Raw genomic sequence first — 21536 nt, forward strand, 5'->3', positions numbered from 1 at the left:
TGGTTGTCCCTTCAGGGAGCACTGGTCGAGGAGGACTGAATTTATTTAGTGTCATGGACTCTATGGTTAAACATTTGTAGCCGTCGCAGCCGCAATGGTACATCTAGTTTTGAAACAAATGACACTGTTCAAAGAGCACCTGTGAAAAAAAAAACAGGAGGCATCCAAATTTTTTTTCTCAAACATTCTTCTGTAGTCAACATGCCTTTTCCATTTGTATGTGTATCTGTGTTGCTGATTCTGCCATGATCTTTTTCCTTCGGGAGAGGAATGACTTCATATGACTGGGTTTCCTGGCAGAGATTAGCACCAGCTTGTTTGGACTGTAAACCAAATTCACTCCCAATATGAATTCATTAACTTCTAATGGACCTGATTCAAAAATTTGTTCCACATTGTAGCAATAAAAAACTCACCCCTATATTCAACAGACATTCATACTTAAACTTGGACTCACAATTCATTGCATTACATTTTTCTTCACAAACTCAACTTGCTGAGTTCAACAATTCAAAATTACTGTAAAAATGTGCTTGTATTTATTTCAGAATCAAAGTTACAGGAAAATGTTCATTTAATTCAGGGGTCAGTGTTCCATACAAGAGACTGCTACATAACGTAAAGTATACCTATGCACACACAGTAGATTAGAAGAGACATATAAGACAGGCTGTTCTCATTGGACTAATCCTAGCCTGCCCAGTTTCCTTTTTACTGACATCAGCATATACAATCATCTGGGCAGCTTGTCTCGCATTGGGCTAGTCCTCTACAAAGCACAGAGGCACAGAGATGGCTTTAATTATGGTTAATTTTAAGACTTTCTGGGGATATTACTGACAGGTCATTCTGGTCGTACTGAAGATATAGTGCCTTGTGGGAAATATTCCCAACAGTTATCTTAGCTATTGAATCCTTATTTATTAGATTTTCATCACAAAATCACAAACGAAAAGCTACTTTGCACTAGAAACATGTATAAAATTGATACATTGCACAGTCATTCAGGTAAATCTTCTACAGTATATGCATGGCTGTAGAATTTCACATATTGGAGAAAACCAGAGAAATATCCTGTTCAATGGGAATTTACATTAAAAGGGTAATAAAGAAGGACTACCTCAAACACCCCTAGTCCACTAGACTTTATAATGTAGTGAATGCAATGACACCACAGACCTGCAAAGGACAACACTTGTGTGTAAATTAATTACACCAGCAATGAATCAAATCCTTCAGGGATGCAATGTATGCTTTAAACAGAGAAAGGATGAAAGGAGAATACAAGGTCAAAACTTAAAGAAATATATAGGGAAAATATGATACTGCCATTAATTCTCATGGCGATATGAACATGGTTGGAACCTAGAACGAAAATATAAATATCTCATTATAAAGTGTTACTATTACGGTCTTCCTTTCGCAGTGATCTCAGAGACTTTTGGATACCTCAGACTTTTGCGAACAAATCCTTTGAGGGGGAAAAAAAACTTCCCATAAAATAAAGACAAGGGAGAAAAAATATCATGATTCAAAATACTTTCCTTGCCTGATCAACACAAGAAATCCAGCACTGGCATCCTTATTCTAATTTTACCGCACCTATATTTATCAGTATATGTTTAAGTGTGTTCATGTGCACATAATCTTATGCTAATTTGTTTTACGCTCAGATTTATGAAGACAATTAGGCATACGTGGTGTCTGTGACGAAAAACTTATTATAAGCTTATTATACAGTATATATATATATATATATATATATATATATATATATATATATATATATATATATATATATAGTATAATATTAAACATAAATGTTTGTTAATTTAGAAACAGCCAAAATTAAATTTTCTGGATTGTATTTTGCTTTTTAAATTCCAAAGACTTGATACACCATTTATGATTTTTATGACTCTTATCTGAAAACATGGTCAGATAGACATAATTTTTAACACGATTACATGTTTTTGATATTTTTGTTCAAATGTTCAAAATATGACTTCCCAAGCTAATATGTCTCTCCCATTATACTCCCATTATACTCCACCTGACTTCTTTGATTTCAAAACAGCTTTTTTGACATTTCTGTCTAAGGGGTAAATTACAGTCATCTTACTTTGCAAGGTAACCAACTGTGTATTCAGAATGGATAAATGCCATTAAAAGTACATAGAATGTGGTTTTTGTCCACCAAATGCGAGGCTTGACGAAATCCACAATGGCTGGAGCCATGGAGTAGTGTTATAGACTCACTGCACTGCTTTTTTTCTATGGAGAGCAATGTCTTTTGACTGGCTCATACAAATCCATGATTGACAGTATGTGGTAGCTCAACCAGTTATGCGTTTCCTGAAGACTTACTCTACATTCAATAGCACATATACACATCTTTTACTTCATAAGGATGGAATTGGATGGAGAAGCAATTACTGGTGTCAGGTGGTTATTTTACCCTGAGAGGTGCAGCAAACGACAGAAGAGAGGACAGCAATGGAGTGGATGAAGCTGCCTTAAGCACTGACAGTGTAGCTGTGTGCCTATTACTATTTTGACTCTACTCAGCATAAGAAGAAGTTTTAATGAGGTAATATGACCCTCTCTTTATCTCCATCCTCTGGTTATTGTGTTCTTTAAGAGTCTTGCAAGACTTGTATCTGAAATTAATAACACACTATATATTTGTCTGATATTTAGCACAGGAACATTGTGACAGAGCAAAGAATCACCACATGGCATGATGAGGAAAGTGATGTTGCTGTGCTGCTATTTTAATAAAATAGGTTATATTATTTGTTTCATCTTCTGTCATTAAAAGCACTAAAGGCACTTAAAACCATTTTCTGGTTTCCTAGGCTATTCCTTCTGCTGCCTGCAAATGAATTCTTTTGTCTGCTGTTGATCTGCCATTTCTGATAGATTATGTTTTTTTCCTTAGTTTCGCATTCTCAGACATTTTGCAAAAAAGAGGCCAATAAATACAGCATTTCTTACTCCTCTGAAAAAAGAACCATTTGTGCATGGTCAAATGTGGCCCTCTTTTCAAAGCAATTATTCTCAATACAAGATAAACTTTAGGCCAAGCTCAAAGAGCACATCTTTACTCCTTGGTACTAACAGGTGGGTGTGTCCACAGTGGAAACTATTCATGAGACTATATTTCCCTCGGTTTGTTTCAGAGCAAAAATGAAACTTTCTATCATAAATCACATGACTAAATCTTTCTTTCAATTTTGAAACTGCGTCATGACGTAGCCAAGAGTCTCCCTCCATGTTGTACAAAGAAAAAAAAAAAAAAATGACCTACATTCCTAATAAAGTATATTGTCTAGGGGTGTGCTAAGGACTTAGCAAAAATGAGAAAATTTTTCATTTTAGCTTGATTTGGAAAAAAACATGTTTATCAGCTGTGTCAACCTCAAGAAAATGACCAAGGCAAAAAATGATTGAAATTGTAGTCAATTAAGCAATATATATTTTTTCTAGAGCAACACAGCATATTTTTGACATGAGGACCTCTCAAACAAAAAACAACAAAAAAGGTGCTCTTCTGACAGGAGTTTACATCATAAATATCTAGGATTTTTTAAGTGAAAAATGTTCAGTTGTTAGCATAGTTCATATCACTGATTGTTACCCTTTGCGGTTTATTTTCTAGTTTGTAAGGCATCAGATGTGCAGTAGTAAGTGAAGAATGTTTGATAGCTAATTAAAGTTGTTTCTGTGTATCAAAACACGTGATGCAAACATTAACAATAAAATCTATACAATGTGGGGGCACCATATTATTTCACATTATTTACACATTCACATTATTATTTCACATTCCAAGGCTGCTTAATTCTAAAATCAAAAAGGTTCAGCATATTACATACTACAGTCTCAGACAGAAACTTAATGGTTGTAGATATCTGGAACAGGGAGCAGTTCTTCCTCTTCACCAAGCATTTTTGTAAATTGTCAGCATTTGTTAATTTGTCTCACAGATGGGTATGGAGATTAAATATCACAGATTATTTTTTATGTGCTTCACTATTTTCTAACTTTCTTGTATTTTTTAAATTTGGAATACCCTCTGCTTTTCCCCTTTTTTATCCCCAAATGTTAAAGCCCAAATGCACCCACCACCAATCCAGGAACACAAGACTAATGCATGCTCTTACATTGTCACATACTGTCAACCACCACTTTCCCAAAAGACTGGCAGGGCTTACTGTTGGGTCAAGCCCCTGGCTGATCTATCCTCCCCTATATCCCCAGCAGAACCAAGCCAATTTTTGTTCCGCTGCTGTGGGCTCCCATGAGGTTACTGTTGGCTGATGATGCAGCTGGGTTCAATCCTGGGCTGTAGTGCTCAACACTGAACTTGAGATATCAAGCATTTTTACTGCTTGAGCCACTCAGGAGCCCCTTTTGTTTGAAATCTTGACTGAACCCAACAGTCCAATATGTTCACAGACAAGCAATATATGTGAGCATAGTTGTGAGAAAACCATATGTGCTCACACTGTTGGTACAATAGTTGGATTGTGTTATGCTTATGCACATCTACATTCACACTGCAACCACTCAATTCAATAAGTTCAAGAATTTGGTCTTTGAAAAGAATACTGATCTGGTTGAAAATGGATGATATTTTGTCATTTGCTCCAAGTGATGGTAAAGTCACTGACATATGTACATTCATCTGTATGTGTGCCACTGCTCTGTATTTGCATCATTAGCAAACTGAGTAATCATTAAGCCAGGTAAGTCTTTCTTCCTCAGATGGCTCACACAGTGTGTGGTACACTTTCCCCATTGTGTGAGGAATTAATTTCAGACATGCCATTTGTTTGTTGATGTTTGGGTTTGGTTTAGTGAAATATTGTTTTAGAAAAACAGGAAGAAACCATACAGATCAGAAATTAATAATGGTCCCATCAACAAAGCACAAGATCTAAAAGTAACACCTTTCTCCGTGAGCAAACAAGGACCTAAATTGATTCTCCTACGCAGTTGTAACCTATGCAGTACTTCTGATACATACCAATATCCCCACTACAAATGATATCCAAGAGGATATGTACATACGAAATATATTCAAAAGGAGCTGTACTCACGTTACATCTTCAGGTTGGATGGTGCATCCTCCAGCTGTGATTTACCAGACCTCTTTTGAGGCACATTGACCTGTGTCAACTCTGCAACCAACCAGAACAATTTGTGGACAGATAGTCAGTTGAAAAGAGGTCCTTTAGATTTTGTTGTAAAAGGCATAAGGCAACAGCGAAGAAAATTGGATCAGAGGGGAAGACTGGAGAACTAAAATCAAGCTATGTCAAACTAATAGAAAACCAGGCAGCTAAATCAGACAGGGCCTTAAAATTACAATGGCTCTACTCTAATCCTAATCCCTATATGAGCCTTAAAAACATGTACAGGTGGTTATGCATAACCATTTAAACCATTTACTTTTTTATTGAAATACAAATTTCTGAATAATTTAAGTTGAAACCAAATACAAATCTTCTAACTCCATTTCATTCTGCTTACCAACCTCCATAATGCACTGTAATACTGATCACATCTCTTCAGTCTGTTAGCACATGGGTAGCAACCTTCCTAAATCTGTATAAATGCTAATTATATAATTAACTGTTGAGTTATTCGCTATTATTTAATACATAATCTGCATACATTAAAGCCCATAGCTTCAAACTTCATTTAGCATTGACAGCTAGAACTACAAAATTCCCAATTCAGTCAATATTTGTATTTTGACTCATAAATACTGTAAATGCAAGTTATACCTTTGCTTCCCAAGTTAAAGTTTAAGAGAAATGCTGAATACATGCTGCAGATTTTGTCCCAATCAAAATACTTCAGATAACTCAATACTGAATAACTCAGCAAGGTTGTTGCTGGAAGTGCTGTTGGTGGGCCAGTACAGGGCAGTCTTCCTCTGAATAGTGGACCTAACAGGATACCAATGCCCCAGTACAGTGATGGGAACACTGTGCTGTAGGAGACAGTATTTTACGGATGAGACTTTAAACCGAGATTCTTTCTGTCTGTGCTCATTAAAAATCCCATGGCACTTTTCGCAAAAAGTATGGGGTTCCCTGGTGTGCTGGCTAAATTCCTAGTCAGGCTCTCTCAATCTGGCCATCTAATAATCCCCCAGTTTAATTGACTACATAATTCCCTTTCTCACTTGACCTCAGCTGATGTGTGGTAAGCATTCTGCAGCAAAATGGATGCTGTGCATCACCCAGGTAGGTGGATTGGGGTGAGCCCCCCCCCCCCAAAGTAAAGTGTTCTGAGAACATTGAAAGGCATTATATAAATATAACCCATCATTGTTATTATTAATATTATTTTTTATCTTAACTGACAACCTGAATGTTAATGGATCTACAGTACATACTTATCAGGGAAATGCTTTAATTTAATTAAGCAGTTTATTTTATGACAATGCTTTCACTGGGGTGGATGTGAGTTGATTGCTGCGGCAAATATTTACCAACAAATCCTAAAGTGACATTTTGGGACATATTTCAAGTGACAATCTGAATTTAAATGTGTAAAGAAATGTGCTGAAACCTTTACAGTGTAACCATTCACATTGCATGGTATTTACTGGTAGCTTGTTACACCTTTCATGGAAATTGTCCTAAACATCATTCATTAATATTCCTGAAAAATAGGTCTTAATGAACAGAGTACTATCATGGTAAAAAAAATGTTTTTCTTCTGATCCTAACCCCATCTTCCAAATTTGTGGAGTCCCAGGACACACATATGGTTGTCTCTTAGTGCTTTTACTGCATTCAGTATTTAGCAGTACACACCCCAATAACCAAAATATAGTGATTTGTTTAGCAGATGTGAATATACTACATGATCAATTTGCCCATTGGTAATTAATTTTCAAATGTTCACATGTAATTAGCAGTGTATACAGTTATAACCAACATTTTTGTTATAGTAGTAATTACACAAGCCACTGCATTTTGTCTGCTGAGGTTATTCTGGAGTGGTACCATCATTCCCTGTTTCACTCAGTTTGTTTCCTGTATCTGGACATTTTTGTATGAATTATGATTAGAATCTCATACTTTTTATGGTCTCATTCAAATAATAGCTTACAATACAAAAATATTTTAAACTATTTAATCTTAATAATGTAACAATTATTTCTTGTAAAAATGTAAAAATATTAATTTTGCAGTGGACATGAAATGAGACTGCTTTACAATGTCAGGAGAAACATTGAACAAAACCAACTATTTAGGAGGACAATCTTTGAGGATATAAGGAAGGAAATAAAACTGCTTTAGTGGGAAGCACTAAAGATCAAGAGTAAGTCAGCTATCAAGGCAGCTATCAGAAAACACTGTTGTGGCATATGCATTTAAAAGGCATGATTACAAATCATACTCATCATTTTTGCTACTGTTACTGTGTGGCAGCCAGGATGAAGTACAAGAGAGGTCTTTATACGCAAAGACCAAGAACAGCCGTAACAAAGACAGACAGAAATAGACTTCCTCCTATGGTCCTACCTCTCCCAATACAAGTGCACACACCATAAACCAGACTCAAGATGGACACCCCCCTCACACACATACACAAAAACACTCAATCACATAGTCTCTCAGGCAATCTGTTGATAACTGCCTGCTCTTCCTCATTGGTCAACTACAGACAGCCTCTATACCAATATTATTCTCTGCTTTGAGCAAGGCCCCACTGCCTGAAACCAAAGCACCAGAAGCACTATCTTCTCACTTAGCATGCATTTATCAATGAATGTCATGCTAAGTGATGGTAACACAGTCCTCTCTTTCAAGAATAGTAAAGCTGCAGGCAACTTAAACATACCTCCAACCCCCCTTAACCTACTTGGGTGAAATCTCTCTCAAACAAACGCACAAACAAAAACGGTGCAGATCACAAAGGTAAGCCCCTTTCCAAGATGGCCAACCCTTCTGACAGGCTCCATAAATGTCCTTCAGGCAATCTTGGGTTCCATGTATCTTGAAAGCAACCTTAAAATTATTTGAATATGTAAGGTTAGGAATACTTTCCTCCAGTTTCATCTTTTCTCCCCTCTCTGTGTGGAGAAGGTTGAGCAAATCCACATAAATTCTTCCAAGTATCATCTCAGGAGTCATAAACAAATTCCAGAGGAATCTAATTAAAAGTTTTCCCCTCAACCTAGCAGTCCACACACCTTTGGAATGTTGCTTCATGCATTCTGAGGAGCTCCTGTGTCATTTAACACCTTTTTAATGCCCAGATTAAATTAATCTATAATGTTTTGTTCTTGTTGATTTATGAATACAATGATTTAATAAAAACATTAAAACATGTACTCTATTTAAAATCACATCTGCTGCTTCTTCTTACCTTGATTGGTGGTTTGTTTTCTGAGATGTTTAATATGTGTTTACCTGACACATGTTATTTTCCTTCTGGAAAACTGAATATAGGAATTATTTACCCATTTGTTATTTTACATTACCTTGAACTGTAGACAGGATTTCAAACAGATTATCCATTGTCACACATACACACTGATACTTTATTGGTGCTAATAAAACACTGCTCAGCAATGCAGTATTTATATCTTTTTCACGCACATAACAAACATTTTACGCGTTTGCTGAGCTGTATGTCAACTACCGGCCCTACTTAGTTATAAATAGTCAGTAAACAATTCTAAATGAATAATTCCGACATTTGGCAGTTAGATGGACAGTCATACTGCATTTTCAGTCAATAAATATTTGAAATTACGACAATCAATTCTATCCTCTTTAAAATCACGTTTTAAACGACAGGATTTAAGTATATTTATCATTATCAGACGCCAAGTAAAATCAGTTATCTAAAGAAATCACGATTCTATCAAGATCACCATTGCAACAACGTTTTACCATTGCTTCAAATGTCAGAGAAAGAAAGATCGATTGTGCTTGCCTGTAATATAACCTGTTGTTCAAAATGCCTTCTATAAACGTTTTGGTGGGTTATGTGGCTGTCCTAGACCTAACTCGACAGCACACAATTCAGCACCAAAACGCTATCCACATAGAGGCACGGTTACTTACATGGAGGCAGCCTTTCTACGCAAAATGGATGTATGCGCATGATTCTCGTTGAATCTCAATGCTCAGTATCTCTCTGAAGCATTAAACTAAAAGCGCAATCTTAAACACACACTACTGCTTTATAAGTTTGAATGAAGTTTGTAATTAGATAACAGCGATGTGCAAAACTACTGCATTGTGTTGGATAATGCAGACGGTAAACGATGAACTTCAGAACATTCTTGTTTAAAAAAAAAAAACTGAAGTCGGATAATTCCATTGAAAGTGTCATGATAAAACGTGCATTTCATCATCCCGCGCGCCATCTGCAAACCTCTGCAAAATATCATGGTAGTCCCAAAATAGGTGGCGAATAAAGTGCTGGCTCGACGCAAGAAGTCGAGTCGGATGCAAAAACGGTGAGCCCAGTTCAGGGGAACATCCCTCTGCCTTGATTTTCAATGAAATGAAGGCGTTGGATGCGAGGCTAAGGGGGGAAAAGTGGTACCAGACGCAGGAAGAAACGTCCATACGTGCTTTATCTTAGTGGCTGTGACGTGATATTGCAGCTCCAGTCCCGAAGCTCGGAGAGCGAGCAAGCGAGAGAGCGGTTCCTATCTCTCTCTGTTCTCACTCACTATTCAAACATCTTCCCTCCATCAGCGAAGGATTTTTTTGTCTACCTGCTGCCTGTCTCTAATATCTCTGGAGAGAGGAGAAGCGGGGATAGAAGACCCATCTCGATACCTTCACATTCATTTCGTTATTTTTGGTGCAGCCGAGTGGTTTCTCGTTCTGCTTACTTTAATTCCCGGCGCAGTTAATTGTTTTCCTGCCTTTTTTGTATTTCTTGGTATCGCGGTCTAGTGTGGCGTTAGCTCTAACTGGTTCCGCTTTTTTGTGGAAAAAGGGAGATGAGACCGACTGGAGCCTAACGTATTTTTCGTCTGTTGACCGTCTTGTTGCACTGGACTTCAATCGTGGGCAATGGGAAGTATTGATTCGCAAGAAGGCTGCACATTTTGTTGTTATTTCTGAAGGATGTGTGCAAGTATGTTGGAAAAATAGCCATAGTTTCCGGAGTGTAAGGTAATTTTTTCCGAATTATTATTATTGTTATTATTATCATCATTATGCTGTACTGCATCGAGTACGAGAGCAAGCAGAGACCTGAGAGATTCAGACAGACAAGTGCTCAAGATACCAGGCTATCGCCACCGCTTCAACTGCGGGCTTTCAGTTAGAAAGTTTAAATATTCAGCAATACAGAAATATCTCTGACTATGCCATCATTTGCTGTCTCGTGTGAATAGCTTCAGACTACAGCGATGCAGTCTATGGGAGAGATTCACTGTTCTTGGGTTAATGGGAAGTTAAGAGGTGAAATTCTGTGCGTTTTCTACTAAAAATGAGATAGAATGGAGTTCTGGCGCCGACTAGGTTCCATTAAAATCGACTCGGAAAGGAGGGTTTTTTAAAATCATTTTAATACTTCCTCCTCTTAAAAAATTAGAAGTAATACCAAATTATCAACAAATTCAGTTTTCTCTTTTAGTTGTGGCTTCCGAGGCACATGCACACCATTGTAATGTTGCTAAAATGTCGCAGTAGTTTCAAGATGCTGGCGACTCTCAATGCATGCACTAGCTGAATGCAAACTGATAAGAAACTGATGCATTCGTCAGAATGTGTGGAGAGACTGCGTGTTGCGTCCCATATAATCTGGTCTCACACATAACGACAACAATCGGTCGGCATCGTAATAACCTAACAAAAATACATCCATGTATATCATAACATTGTACAAACCAATATCTTTCGGCAAACATACTCAATTTTAAATTTTGAGATTGAGGAAATTCAAAACACCGTCTTCTTTACACAGAATCTCAACGCCTACACAGCGCTGTGACACTGCACAGCTGCATTGCCTGCAGGATTAATGCAATCAGGACATCGCATAGCATTTTTCCCTTGCTAGATCTCTCTCTCTCTCTCTCTCTCTCTCTCTCTCTCTCTCTCTCTCTCTCTCTCTCTCTCTCTTCCCGCCTCTCTCTCACTCTCTCTCTATCACTCCCCTTCTCACCAGAAAAGTGATGGTCTTAGTCTAAATCTATTTATTAGACTGAAGAATGATGTACAGTAACGTATATCATTAGCTACCTGTTAAGGCTGAGAAATCCCCCTATTATTTAAAAAAAGGGGGCGGTGGATTTGGGGGCGTGAATAAGCATCTAAGAGGATAAAAAGGACCACTTAGTAACTGTCTGAGATGTCCTCCGATGTATCAGACTATAAAGGAAGAGCTATTGTTCAAATTACAGTGAAAAGACACAGGTTGAAGGGGGCCTTTGGCTCTGCATCGAGAAGTCACGGACATCTGTTTCAGAGTCCGAGATGGCTTTAAGAAGCCGATTAAATTCCATTGCCATGGACCCGGCCTTAATACGGTTTTATTTCAAAATAGATTATTATTATTTTCATTGTTGTTAAATGTTACTGGCTTAAGACGCTTTAAAGTAGGTCCCTGTACCTGCGTTATGTATCATATTAATATATCATCTTGCATACTCAACGGTAACGCTTTATTAAGTTCATAAACATCTGAATATGAGGCTATGAGTACATTTTAACGAAATTCTAATTGAGGACAACTGTGTGGGGTAGGTTGAGGCGTGGTGAGATTTTCCTTTTTAATATTTGATGGAACATACCATGTACTTGATACCGGATAAATTTAAACGTTTTCGCCCAGGTCCAGCGATGACGTCTGTCGATATTGCACTCCCGCATTCAAACTGCCAGTTTATTTCGTCAGCCAATTTTGTGATGTCCTATGTTTTAATGTAGCACATTTAGATGTCCACACACACACATACATATATATATATATATATATTTGTGGTGGGTGTGTGTGTGCCTGCGTGCGTCCATACATACATTTAGACAGATGAAAGTGAAAGTCAGTTCGTTGCATTTTTCACAAATCTGTTGACCCCACCCACCCCACTTCTGCCATGTTTGTGCCCTTCAAACAAAAGTCAGTGGGGCACATAATTTGGTACCTAACTAGTAAAACATGTTATATAGATCTCTTGTCAGGAGTTTCTGAAAATGGATAGTAATCTCTTAAAAAATATGAACCACAAGGTGGCAATGTTTGCCCAAAATTAGTTTTATTCCTACGAAGGAAAAAAGAAACATCGGGTTCTGCTACACTGCAGCCTACTAGAAACGTAGCCAGTTACACTCTTGAACAGTAATTGATTTTGACTATAGAGCTGTAATACACTAGTTCCATGGACAGAAGTGGTTTACGAATTAGTAGGGAATCCGATTAACGGAGCAAATGTACAGCGCAGTGCAACGTCTCATCTTCTATATACGTATTGTATATTTCGTACTTTTTGCAACCTTTAGTGTGTTACTTGCATTTTTATTTCCTTCTTGCAGGCCAAATGACATAGGATGAAGGCTATTCGTAACCTGTTGATTTATATATTTTCCACCTATCTCCTGGTAATGTTTGGATTTACTGGTGCCCAAGACTTCTGGTGTTCCACTTTGGTCAAGGGGGTTATCTATGGATCTTACTCGGTGAATGAAATGTTTCCCAAGAACTACACAAACTGTACTTGGACGTTGGAGAACCCTGATCCTACCAAATACAGCATCTACCTGAAATTGTACAAGCGCGATCTGAGCTGCTCAAACTTCTCTTTGCTGGCTTACCAGTTTGATCATTACTCGCACGAGAAGATCAACGAGTTATTGAAAAACAACGAGTCTATCGTGTACGTGTGTGATTCCAAGAATATTTATATATTTTTACAGTATGACAAGAATTTCGTTCAACTTCGCCGGGTGTTCCCTTTCGATTATACTGGATTGATACAAAAGAAAATGGAAGAGGAGCAGAAGTCGGTGTTGGAGTTTTTGGTTTTGAACAAGGCAAGCCCTAGTCAGTTTGGGTGCCAGGTATTGTGCACATGGTTGGAGAACTGCCTTAAAGCGGAGAAGGGGACGGTGGAATCGTGTGGAATAGTGTATACAAAATGCACCTGCCCTCAGCATTTGGGCGACGGAGAGTCAGAAAATGCGCTCGTCCTCAACAATGTTGTCTTGCCCCTAAATCCCCAAACGGAAGGGTGTCTGACTCCGCAGCTCCGAACTGCGCAGGTCTGCAATTTAAGCGCAGAAGTAAAACGACCACCCAAGGAGGGTGAGTATCTTTTTCTTGTTGAATGATGACTCATTGCCACAGGTTCGGGCAGTGTGTGTGTGTGTGTGTGTGTGTGTGAGTGAATGTGAATGGAACAAATGTTTGCTGTTTGCATTAACTGTGTACGTTATTTAAAACGATTCCAACCCACCCTCTATCCCCTTAATAAAGAGTGTTTTGGCCAGAGGAACAAAGAATGCAGTTGTCTCTTGTAAATCTAGTGTTAAGGGCATGGCCAATAAGAGGAGTGGGCGTATAAAAACACTTTTGCAACATCCCTGCACAGCTGAGCTCACTGAACATAGACCTGTGAAAATGTGTTGTCATATGTTGGTATCACTTGTATAAGTAAGAAATGAGCTACAGGCATGTATGCACATTGGCCAAACTGATAGTCACCCCCCCCAACTGCCCAAGCATTCAATTTGAGAAGAGATGTCTGTATGGATGCTTTTAGCTACATGCTTTCATTAGCATTGCAGCTGGAACATCCAGTCCAGCTAGGCCTCTCTCAACACAAGATCAACACAGATTAATAAGCTTAAGGAAAGAAGATACTTATTCCAAAGAGGAGAAAATGTTCCCTTTCTGTCTTGCTTCTGTTAGAAACTACTATGGCTCAGATTCAGTTAAACTGCAGTGAGCATGGCTTCAACTTGTGTTATGTTTTTCCCCTCTCATTTGCAACAGCAGTTTTTTGCAGTTTTTGACATTTACATGCATATTCTGGTCTCTCTGTTTGTGTGGGGGAGAGGGAGAGAGCAAGAGGATAGGTGGAGAGAGGCTAAGTGGCCCTTTTACCTGTAAAAAAAAGACTTAAATTGGCCTCACCATAGGTAGATCATTCTGGCAGGACATTTATATCAGCTTGTGGTGGGAATGTGCATTTATGCTCTTTTTCTTTGATCACAGAGATCCCACTGTTTTTAGAACAAGGATTTAGTCAAATCAATCATTTGCATTATAGAATTTATCCTGAAATAGTATTGTGGTATGTCTCCTTGCATGTAATAACCATACCAAGTTACGCCCCAGAGCACTAATTCTGGTTCCCTTTTGCCGCCTCATTTTATGATATTCGGAATGCAGGTGGAGTGCCACAAATTGAGGGTTTCATTTCAGTTGCTCCTAAAAATTCATTTATGCCCATTACCTGACACATGCACACACGCACACACACACACACACTCGGTCTTCTATCATTTTTTTTCCTCTATACTATCAACACGGCATGAGACTGAATGGGTCATCTTGCTCAATCACACATGCACTCCATGTGTTTGTATTTACATGGCCTGCAGTCACTTCCAACGCATACTAATGCAGGAGAGAATCTGTTGCATGGGAAGACTGACTGTTGAAGGGCCCTGATAGGAGTGGCACCAGAAGTAGCTAATGAAACCCACAGTAAAAATGATGAGAGTGTAGAGCTTTGCAGATTTTGAGTCTGTGTTGACAGATTCACGTATTCATGTTTTCATTCCAGTACAATGACCCAAAGATGACAAACTCTGCTTTAAAAAAAATCACCATAGCAGAGTGACCACTGTGGCACTATTTCCTAGGGAGTGAGTGCCGATTTTGTAGTCGGATGGAGTGCTCAACCTTACACCTACTCATGTTCAATTCAGTTTAGCCAATCACAGGTTCCTTTCCCTGTCAAATCTAAATTAAGCTTTCCAAGTAGCATTGTGGAATGCATTATGTACAGTATATATTCATAATATCAGAGTGTATAAATCAGGGTTAATGATGTTATTTAAAGTAATTTTTCTTTTACTGTTTTGCTTGGTGTAAGACTTTGATTTTCAGTATTTTTTGAGGATTATGGCAATGGCATTGTGTCTCATCTTGTTCATTTCTTCAACTTTAATAGATTTATTCATGCGATACTGAATAAATATTGATTAATTTCATCTCATGTAATATAACCTCTTACATAAATTGTTCTGAAAGGTTTTACACAAATTATTGCGACAGTGTGAAAGCAAAAGAGGCAAAGACATTTCTGAGGAGGTGTAGCATGAAAGGTAACACCTGTATAACGTTAGACGCAACATTACCCTGAAGAAATATTCAAATGTTCAATTGACATGTCTATAACAGCTTAACAGGGTCAGCTTTTTCTTTTTTTTTTTTTTTTTAAAGATTTCCCGCAAGCTTCTATTTTTAGTCGATGGGGTTTAAATCTCTTTTCATCTGGATAACCAAAGGATCACCACTGGTTTATACGAGCAGTACATCTGCAGTGGTATGTAGGAGCAGCCGAGTGGGTGTTCCACAGTGAGAGAGCGAGAATTACTCACAGTTGACAAGGTCTCCATTTGATAAAATTGTTTCCTTTGATCTCCTCTTTTCGTGGCAGAGGAAGTTGGCTTTGGAACAGGGGGCAATAAAGAGTCTAAAATGCAAAGACAGTTTGTCCCTCATTTTGCAGATTTTCCACAGGAAAAAAATGAAAAAAAAAAAAATAAATAAAACAGGTCACCTGTTCTTGGAGCCTTTTGTTGAATCTGTTATAACATGTGCACTGTAAATACAGAAACTAATGTTAGATGAAGGCAAAATTTCTTTAAAAATACACTTGAAATCTGTGGTGCACTTAGCCAGTGGTAATTACAGAGCTAGCTTTGAATGAAATATGAGTGTTAATAAAAAATCTTAATATATGTTCAGTACACTGACTAAATAAATGTGAAAGAAATGTTATTTATGGTAAAGTTTTTTTCTAATTATCCTCAATTTTAAGAAAACAGGTACACATCCCCATGAATTTCTTGCTGTTTTTTTCTTCAGTAATCAAATTTGCCATCATAACCAAGTGTCTTAGTGGAACATATCTACTTAGTTAACCATGGTGTACCAGAAATAATTATACCTTCACAAAAGAGCTCTTATCAGTTCTGCTGGTCATTGAGGAAAGGACACATGGCACAATTCAGTTATATGCATTTCTTTGTGTTTGTGTAAACACAATACACATACACATGTATTATTAACTATACCATCTGATTTGTGTGCAGTGCAAGCCTGTAATTCATCAGATCTGAGAGGGGAATCAATCACCATCCCTGGCAACCACATAGCACAATTTCCAACAACAGACGTGATTGGCTCACTGAGTTGAAATCCCAGCTCCCCAGCTAGGGGAACCATTACGCACTCACTCACTTTCTGTAACAAACAAACATGCAGTACTATTCCCATGCCCTGCTGTATTTTAACTTTAGGATGCATAATATTTCATAACTTATGAGTGATTATTAATATCTCCATGTGCACTTTTTCCCCTTTCATTACCAACCGGTGGGTGCTGTTGGAAGGATATGCACAGACAGTTCTTTTTGTACATGCTTTTTTTCATGAGGGCTGAATCACATTAACAGCTAATGGTGGGGTAACCATTACGTACTTTCTCTACAGTAATTCAGGTTGGTTTCATGAAGGATATTCTGCACATGAAAATGTAAATTTGTGTCAAAGGTATACCACGTAATATCATATGGCTGAAAAAACTGTGAATCCCTTAAGTGGGGAACAGGTCTCTAAACTACAGTCCAGAGGGTAAATTCCAGCTCAAAAGTATAACTGATTTATATTGGCAAGTGAAATTATATCCTTTCATCCAAAGTTTAAAATGTAAAAGTTTGAGAATATCACAACCACATTATTAATATGTAAACTGTATTTGCAGTGTTTTATGGCAACACTACAGATATTGAGATATCTGCCTGAGCAGCTTTCAGATACTGACTGGAGAAAATAAACTGTGGAGTGGAGAAACACAGGACTTTTAAATTCTCATGCAACACCCCTGCCACCCCAAAGTAACACATACTATTACTTAAATCATTTTGTGGCACAGGTGTCTCAGTGCAGGCTGGCTGTCTCACTGGGCCACTTCTCTCTCCTGTAAGGCAACTATATTCCTTCTATTTTCTCTGAGAAAATGGGGCTGCATGATTCGGAGGAGCCGGGCTGAAGTGCTCCTGACATGGGAATCGGCATATCAGACTGTATGCATTTCTGCTTCAGGGCAGTGTCCAGCACCACAGGAAAAAGTCTCAATATTTGTGAGGTGCTGTACAGCACTGTACAATCTCTGATCACTCCACTGGTATAGCGATATAGATATCTCCAGTGTCCATACAGGTCTTCCAGTGATGGTCATGTCACTGCAGTATGGGCCATGCAGTCCTGCTCTGTGTTGAACTTCTCCTGGTACTGGGGAAGAAGAGGTCTATTGAAGATCACACAATGCTGCTTTCTGTGTTTTTCCATAGCTCTTCTAACAGCTTCCCTCATGCTGTGCAGAGATATTGACTATAACTGTTTGGTATTACTATTTTAAATAATCCTCATTTAAAATGAACAACAAATTAATAAAACATTGAAATAAAACTATATTAATTTCTGCAATTTGGGTGTATTATAGTAGATGTCTAAAATAGGCATGGACATATACCACATTTACTGTTGCAATTATTCCAGAGAGTGAGGGTTCTGGTTTATGAATACATATTTTTATGAATTAATGAATACATACATATGCATACAAACCTCCTTCCAAATAGCATTAAACAAGCATGCAGAAACAGCATGAAAGTATCATATAATGTGATATTCGAAAAAAAAGGTGATTGCTCCAATTAGGTGTTAGTAAGCTGTTCCTGTATTGATTGTTTGGGTAGAAAGTAACAGGATTTTCCAGACCCTGTTTGGTCACATGTTGCACCTCATGCTCAGATTCTCCAAATTGCGTTTATTGTTAACAGCCATGTATCATATGAGGTATTAATATGACTAGGGTGTCACACAATTAAACTCATTCAGTGCCTGTTATTGACATGAGTTTCAGATCTAATGGGCACCAATAGACAACTAAATTACCCACCATGCCATGTATCCTCCCTGCTCTCTATCTTTTCCATGTCCCTTGGGATGGCAGGAACTGATCTCGTGAGCCAGTACATTTTTGTCTTGAGGTATTTTACCTTCACATAGGTCTAATTTGCTTTTTTTAAAAGCTGTCAAGAAAGCAAGTCTTTTTTGTCTGGTCTGGGGGCTCTCAAAATTTAAAGGGCCACGGCCCACATTTTGAGCCAATGCAGTGAAACGTACTAGTGCAGTGCTTGACGCTGACAGAAATAGTGTAAAATGCTTTTTAACACGCGTCACAATGCTTGAAAATTTCTCTCCCAATTCACCATTGGACACCGATACACAGTTTTGATACAGCGGGATTTCCCTTAGGTTACAGAAGCTTTTTATTGTGTTTAAAATTTATTCCCAGCCACAGTACTTAAGTGTTGCTCTCTCAGAATTCCAAATATAACCATCTTGCCTTTTAAAAGAGTGGAGTGAATATATGCACATGATGGAAGACAATGGTTGGTATAATACTTGTGACTCAAAACGTAACTGCCAAAATTGTCTATAGAAAAACTGGACTGTTATTTTTGGAACATGATCTTCTAGTAAATAAAGCTTCCTGTTTGCCTTTTGGGATGGTTGTTTGCAAAGCATGAACTGCAGAAAAGCCCAATGCCTAGTGCTTCACCTAAATTATTCATATGGGAATAAATGCGGCACACTCTACTCAATGTAAATAAACATTTTAAAACCCACTAAGGGTTTTGAATCAAATCGCAGTACACAGAGGGATTCGTTCTAAATTATATGGCGTAATTGCCTCTTATAAATTTAACAGTTTGTTGCACATTAAATCATGATTGAAAGTTAGAAAGCAGCCATAGCCTTTAGCAGTGTTACATCTTGAAATTGTAGAGGTGAAGTAATTTCGTTTGTTTGCGAGATGGAATGCAGTAATGACATAATTTTGTGTTGTTGTGTTTAAAGGTGTTAAGCTGCCAGTTACCTTGTCACTAAATAATCTTCAAACCACTCCAAGATGCTAAATAAGCAAGGCCAATTGTTGTAAGTATGCTTTGCAAAAAACAAATGAATCAGTTGAATTTTAATTGGTGCTGCAAAGCATTGAGAAATTGTTTTGTTTCTGCTATTTGTTGGAAAATCAATCATTTTTAATGTGGTGTTATGGATATTCTTGTATGCATCTCAAACACCTAGCCGCCAGTGGTTTCTCAATAAGCTGGGAGGGCTATGAACTGAGATCCTGTGGCATTTACATGGATTTTTAACAATCTTGCGACATACTCTTGCTGGTTCAAATGAAAGCCAGTATAGTTGGTTACTTTTTTCTTCTCCTTCATTTTTCCACATACAGTCTGTGCTTGAGGGATGATGCACTCAGTCAATAGAGTTTGACAGGGTTGTAGATTTGTTAAATCAAATGAATGAATCAGAAAGCTAAAGAGTGCAGGCCACACAGTATTAAGAGTACACAATCTGCAACATAAAAAAACATTTTTATTTCTCACACGGTACAAAAAATTGGAAATAAAAATACTCGTGAAGTATTAGGAAATGACAGATATCAAAGACTACAATCTATAAAGACCACTTGATAGGAGACTTATAGTCTCTTACCAAGTTTGAAATGATGATAATTTAGGGAATTTACTATTTGACAAGACCCTGATTTGAGTCACTTCAGTTATAAACATTGTATTTCTTTGTTGTTTCATTAATGTATTTTACAATAGTATTTATCTGCCATAGTCCATCTCAGACCAGGGTCTGTTTCCTTAACATGAATTTACAAAGTTAGCATATTAGCACCTTATTTACCTACTGTATTTGACATTGAGAGAGGCCTATTGTAGTCTTAATAGCTACAGTGTTGCAGTTTTTTGACACCCAATGCATTGACAATGCATCTTTTTGACACCCAAAACAAGTTTTATTTTCTCCAAATAATTTTATACGCAGTTCCCTCAGTCATTTGCAGCCATTGTTTTAAATGTATTGTTTTAAATAGCATTTTGCAGTTGAAAGAATATGTCTGAAAATACCTGTTTTCTTGCATGTTTCACTATACCATATACGCATTTTACATTTGGAGTAGAGACCGTTTGAAGTCTTAAAAATGTCAGTTCTTTGTTGCAAAAGGGTTAGTCGTATTTATACTACATTTTGACGCTCATATATTCTGCAAGGCCAACACCAGTATATTTTTTTCGTTTTTAGGATAATGTGTGTGAGGTTTTGGCATCTTAAATGTATAATTATATCAACCGATAAATATTTTCCTCGTTGCCTTTAAAACCCATTTTCAAAAATAACTGATCAGTGTCGGCTATTCATTTAAAATGTAGACATTATGTGAACAAACAAATCTTTCTTTAGCTGGATCATATTAATCACTGCTTTTAGCACGCCATCATACTCCTGTTGGGGATTTTGCACTGGGTTAAACACATGATTGGCACACGAGTGTGCACTCCGCCCACCACAGCTATGCCGGCGTGCAAAGCAAATTCACTCAGTTTTAAACAGGTGTCATGGACCGGATCAGGTCCAGTCTGTATTAGGTAAAGACAGAAAACACGATTTGTTATACCAGTTTCTTGAAATAGCCTAGGGATATGAAAGTATGAAGTGGTATGAATCAGGGAAAAGAATGTTAATAGTCTCAACCTGCTAGAAGGTAAATACAAAGAAGTGGCACACCAATTCACTTTTCTAGCAGACATCAGCAGTAATGGTGATGGGTGATCTAAACATAGAAACACCTTTCATTAATGGGGACATACATACCTGCCAGCTTTGATAGATGATTCACTTATGTACACTGCATGACACAGGCGACAGGTTAAAATAAAACACATTTTCACCGCATGAGCATACATGACAGTATATTATTGATAGCTTCTCATTTGTGAATTTACAGGTCATATTTCTTTCTAAAATTCCTCCTTTGAGGTGCGTCAAATCGCCGAAACACCATGCCTGTATTTCTCGTGTATATCAATAAAAGTATCAGTTTGGCAACTACTAAGCAAAATCTGTCAGCTTTATGAATCTAATAGTTCATTGGGATGGCAGTTATTCTATGTGCCAAACTACAGGTAAAACAAATAAATCCTTCACATGTTCACCAAACTGTATCACTTCACAGAATATGTTTGGCAACATTAAGGATCTAACAGGTTGTTTCCTTTTTTCTGTTGACATATTACTGAGCTATTTGGATTGTAAAATAAAGCTGTGATTTGACAAAAAGACTCTAGAAAATATTTGCAACACTTACGAAATAATGCGGCACGCAGTCCGCTGTTTAGACGGGCGCTTTTTATTGAGGCGTAAATTGA

The 21536-nt window shown here is 37.7% G+C and overlaps 1 protein-coding gene across 2 annotated transcripts in view; it reads left to right on the plus strand.

Annotated features, from left to right (window-relative positions):
- The first annotated feature begins 9401 nt into the window (after positions 1-9401).
- The window catches only part of adgrb3 (adhesion G protein-coupled receptor B3), a 167999-nt gene continuing 155864 nt past the window's right edge, over positions 9402-21536 (plus strand). For both annotated transcript variants that reach the window (XM_036547030.1, XM_036547031.1), the window contains exons 1-2: positions 9402-10169; positions 12534-13302. In XM_036547030.1, coding sequence (XP_036402923.1) covers positions 12549-13302 — 754 coding nt within the window. In that variant the 5' untranslated portion in view covers positions 9402-10169; positions 12534-12548. The remainder of the gene's footprint in view (positions 10170-12533; positions 13303-21536) is intronic.

The sequence above is a fragment of the Megalops cyprinoides genome, chromosome 15, assembly GCF_013368585.1.
Source record: "Megalops cyprinoides isolate fMegCyp1 chromosome 15, fMegCyp1.pri, whole genome shotgun sequence".
In the NCBI taxonomy this organism is placed as follows: domain Eukaryota; kingdom Metazoa; phylum Chordata; class Actinopteri; order Elopiformes; family Megalopidae; genus Megalops; species Megalops cyprinoides.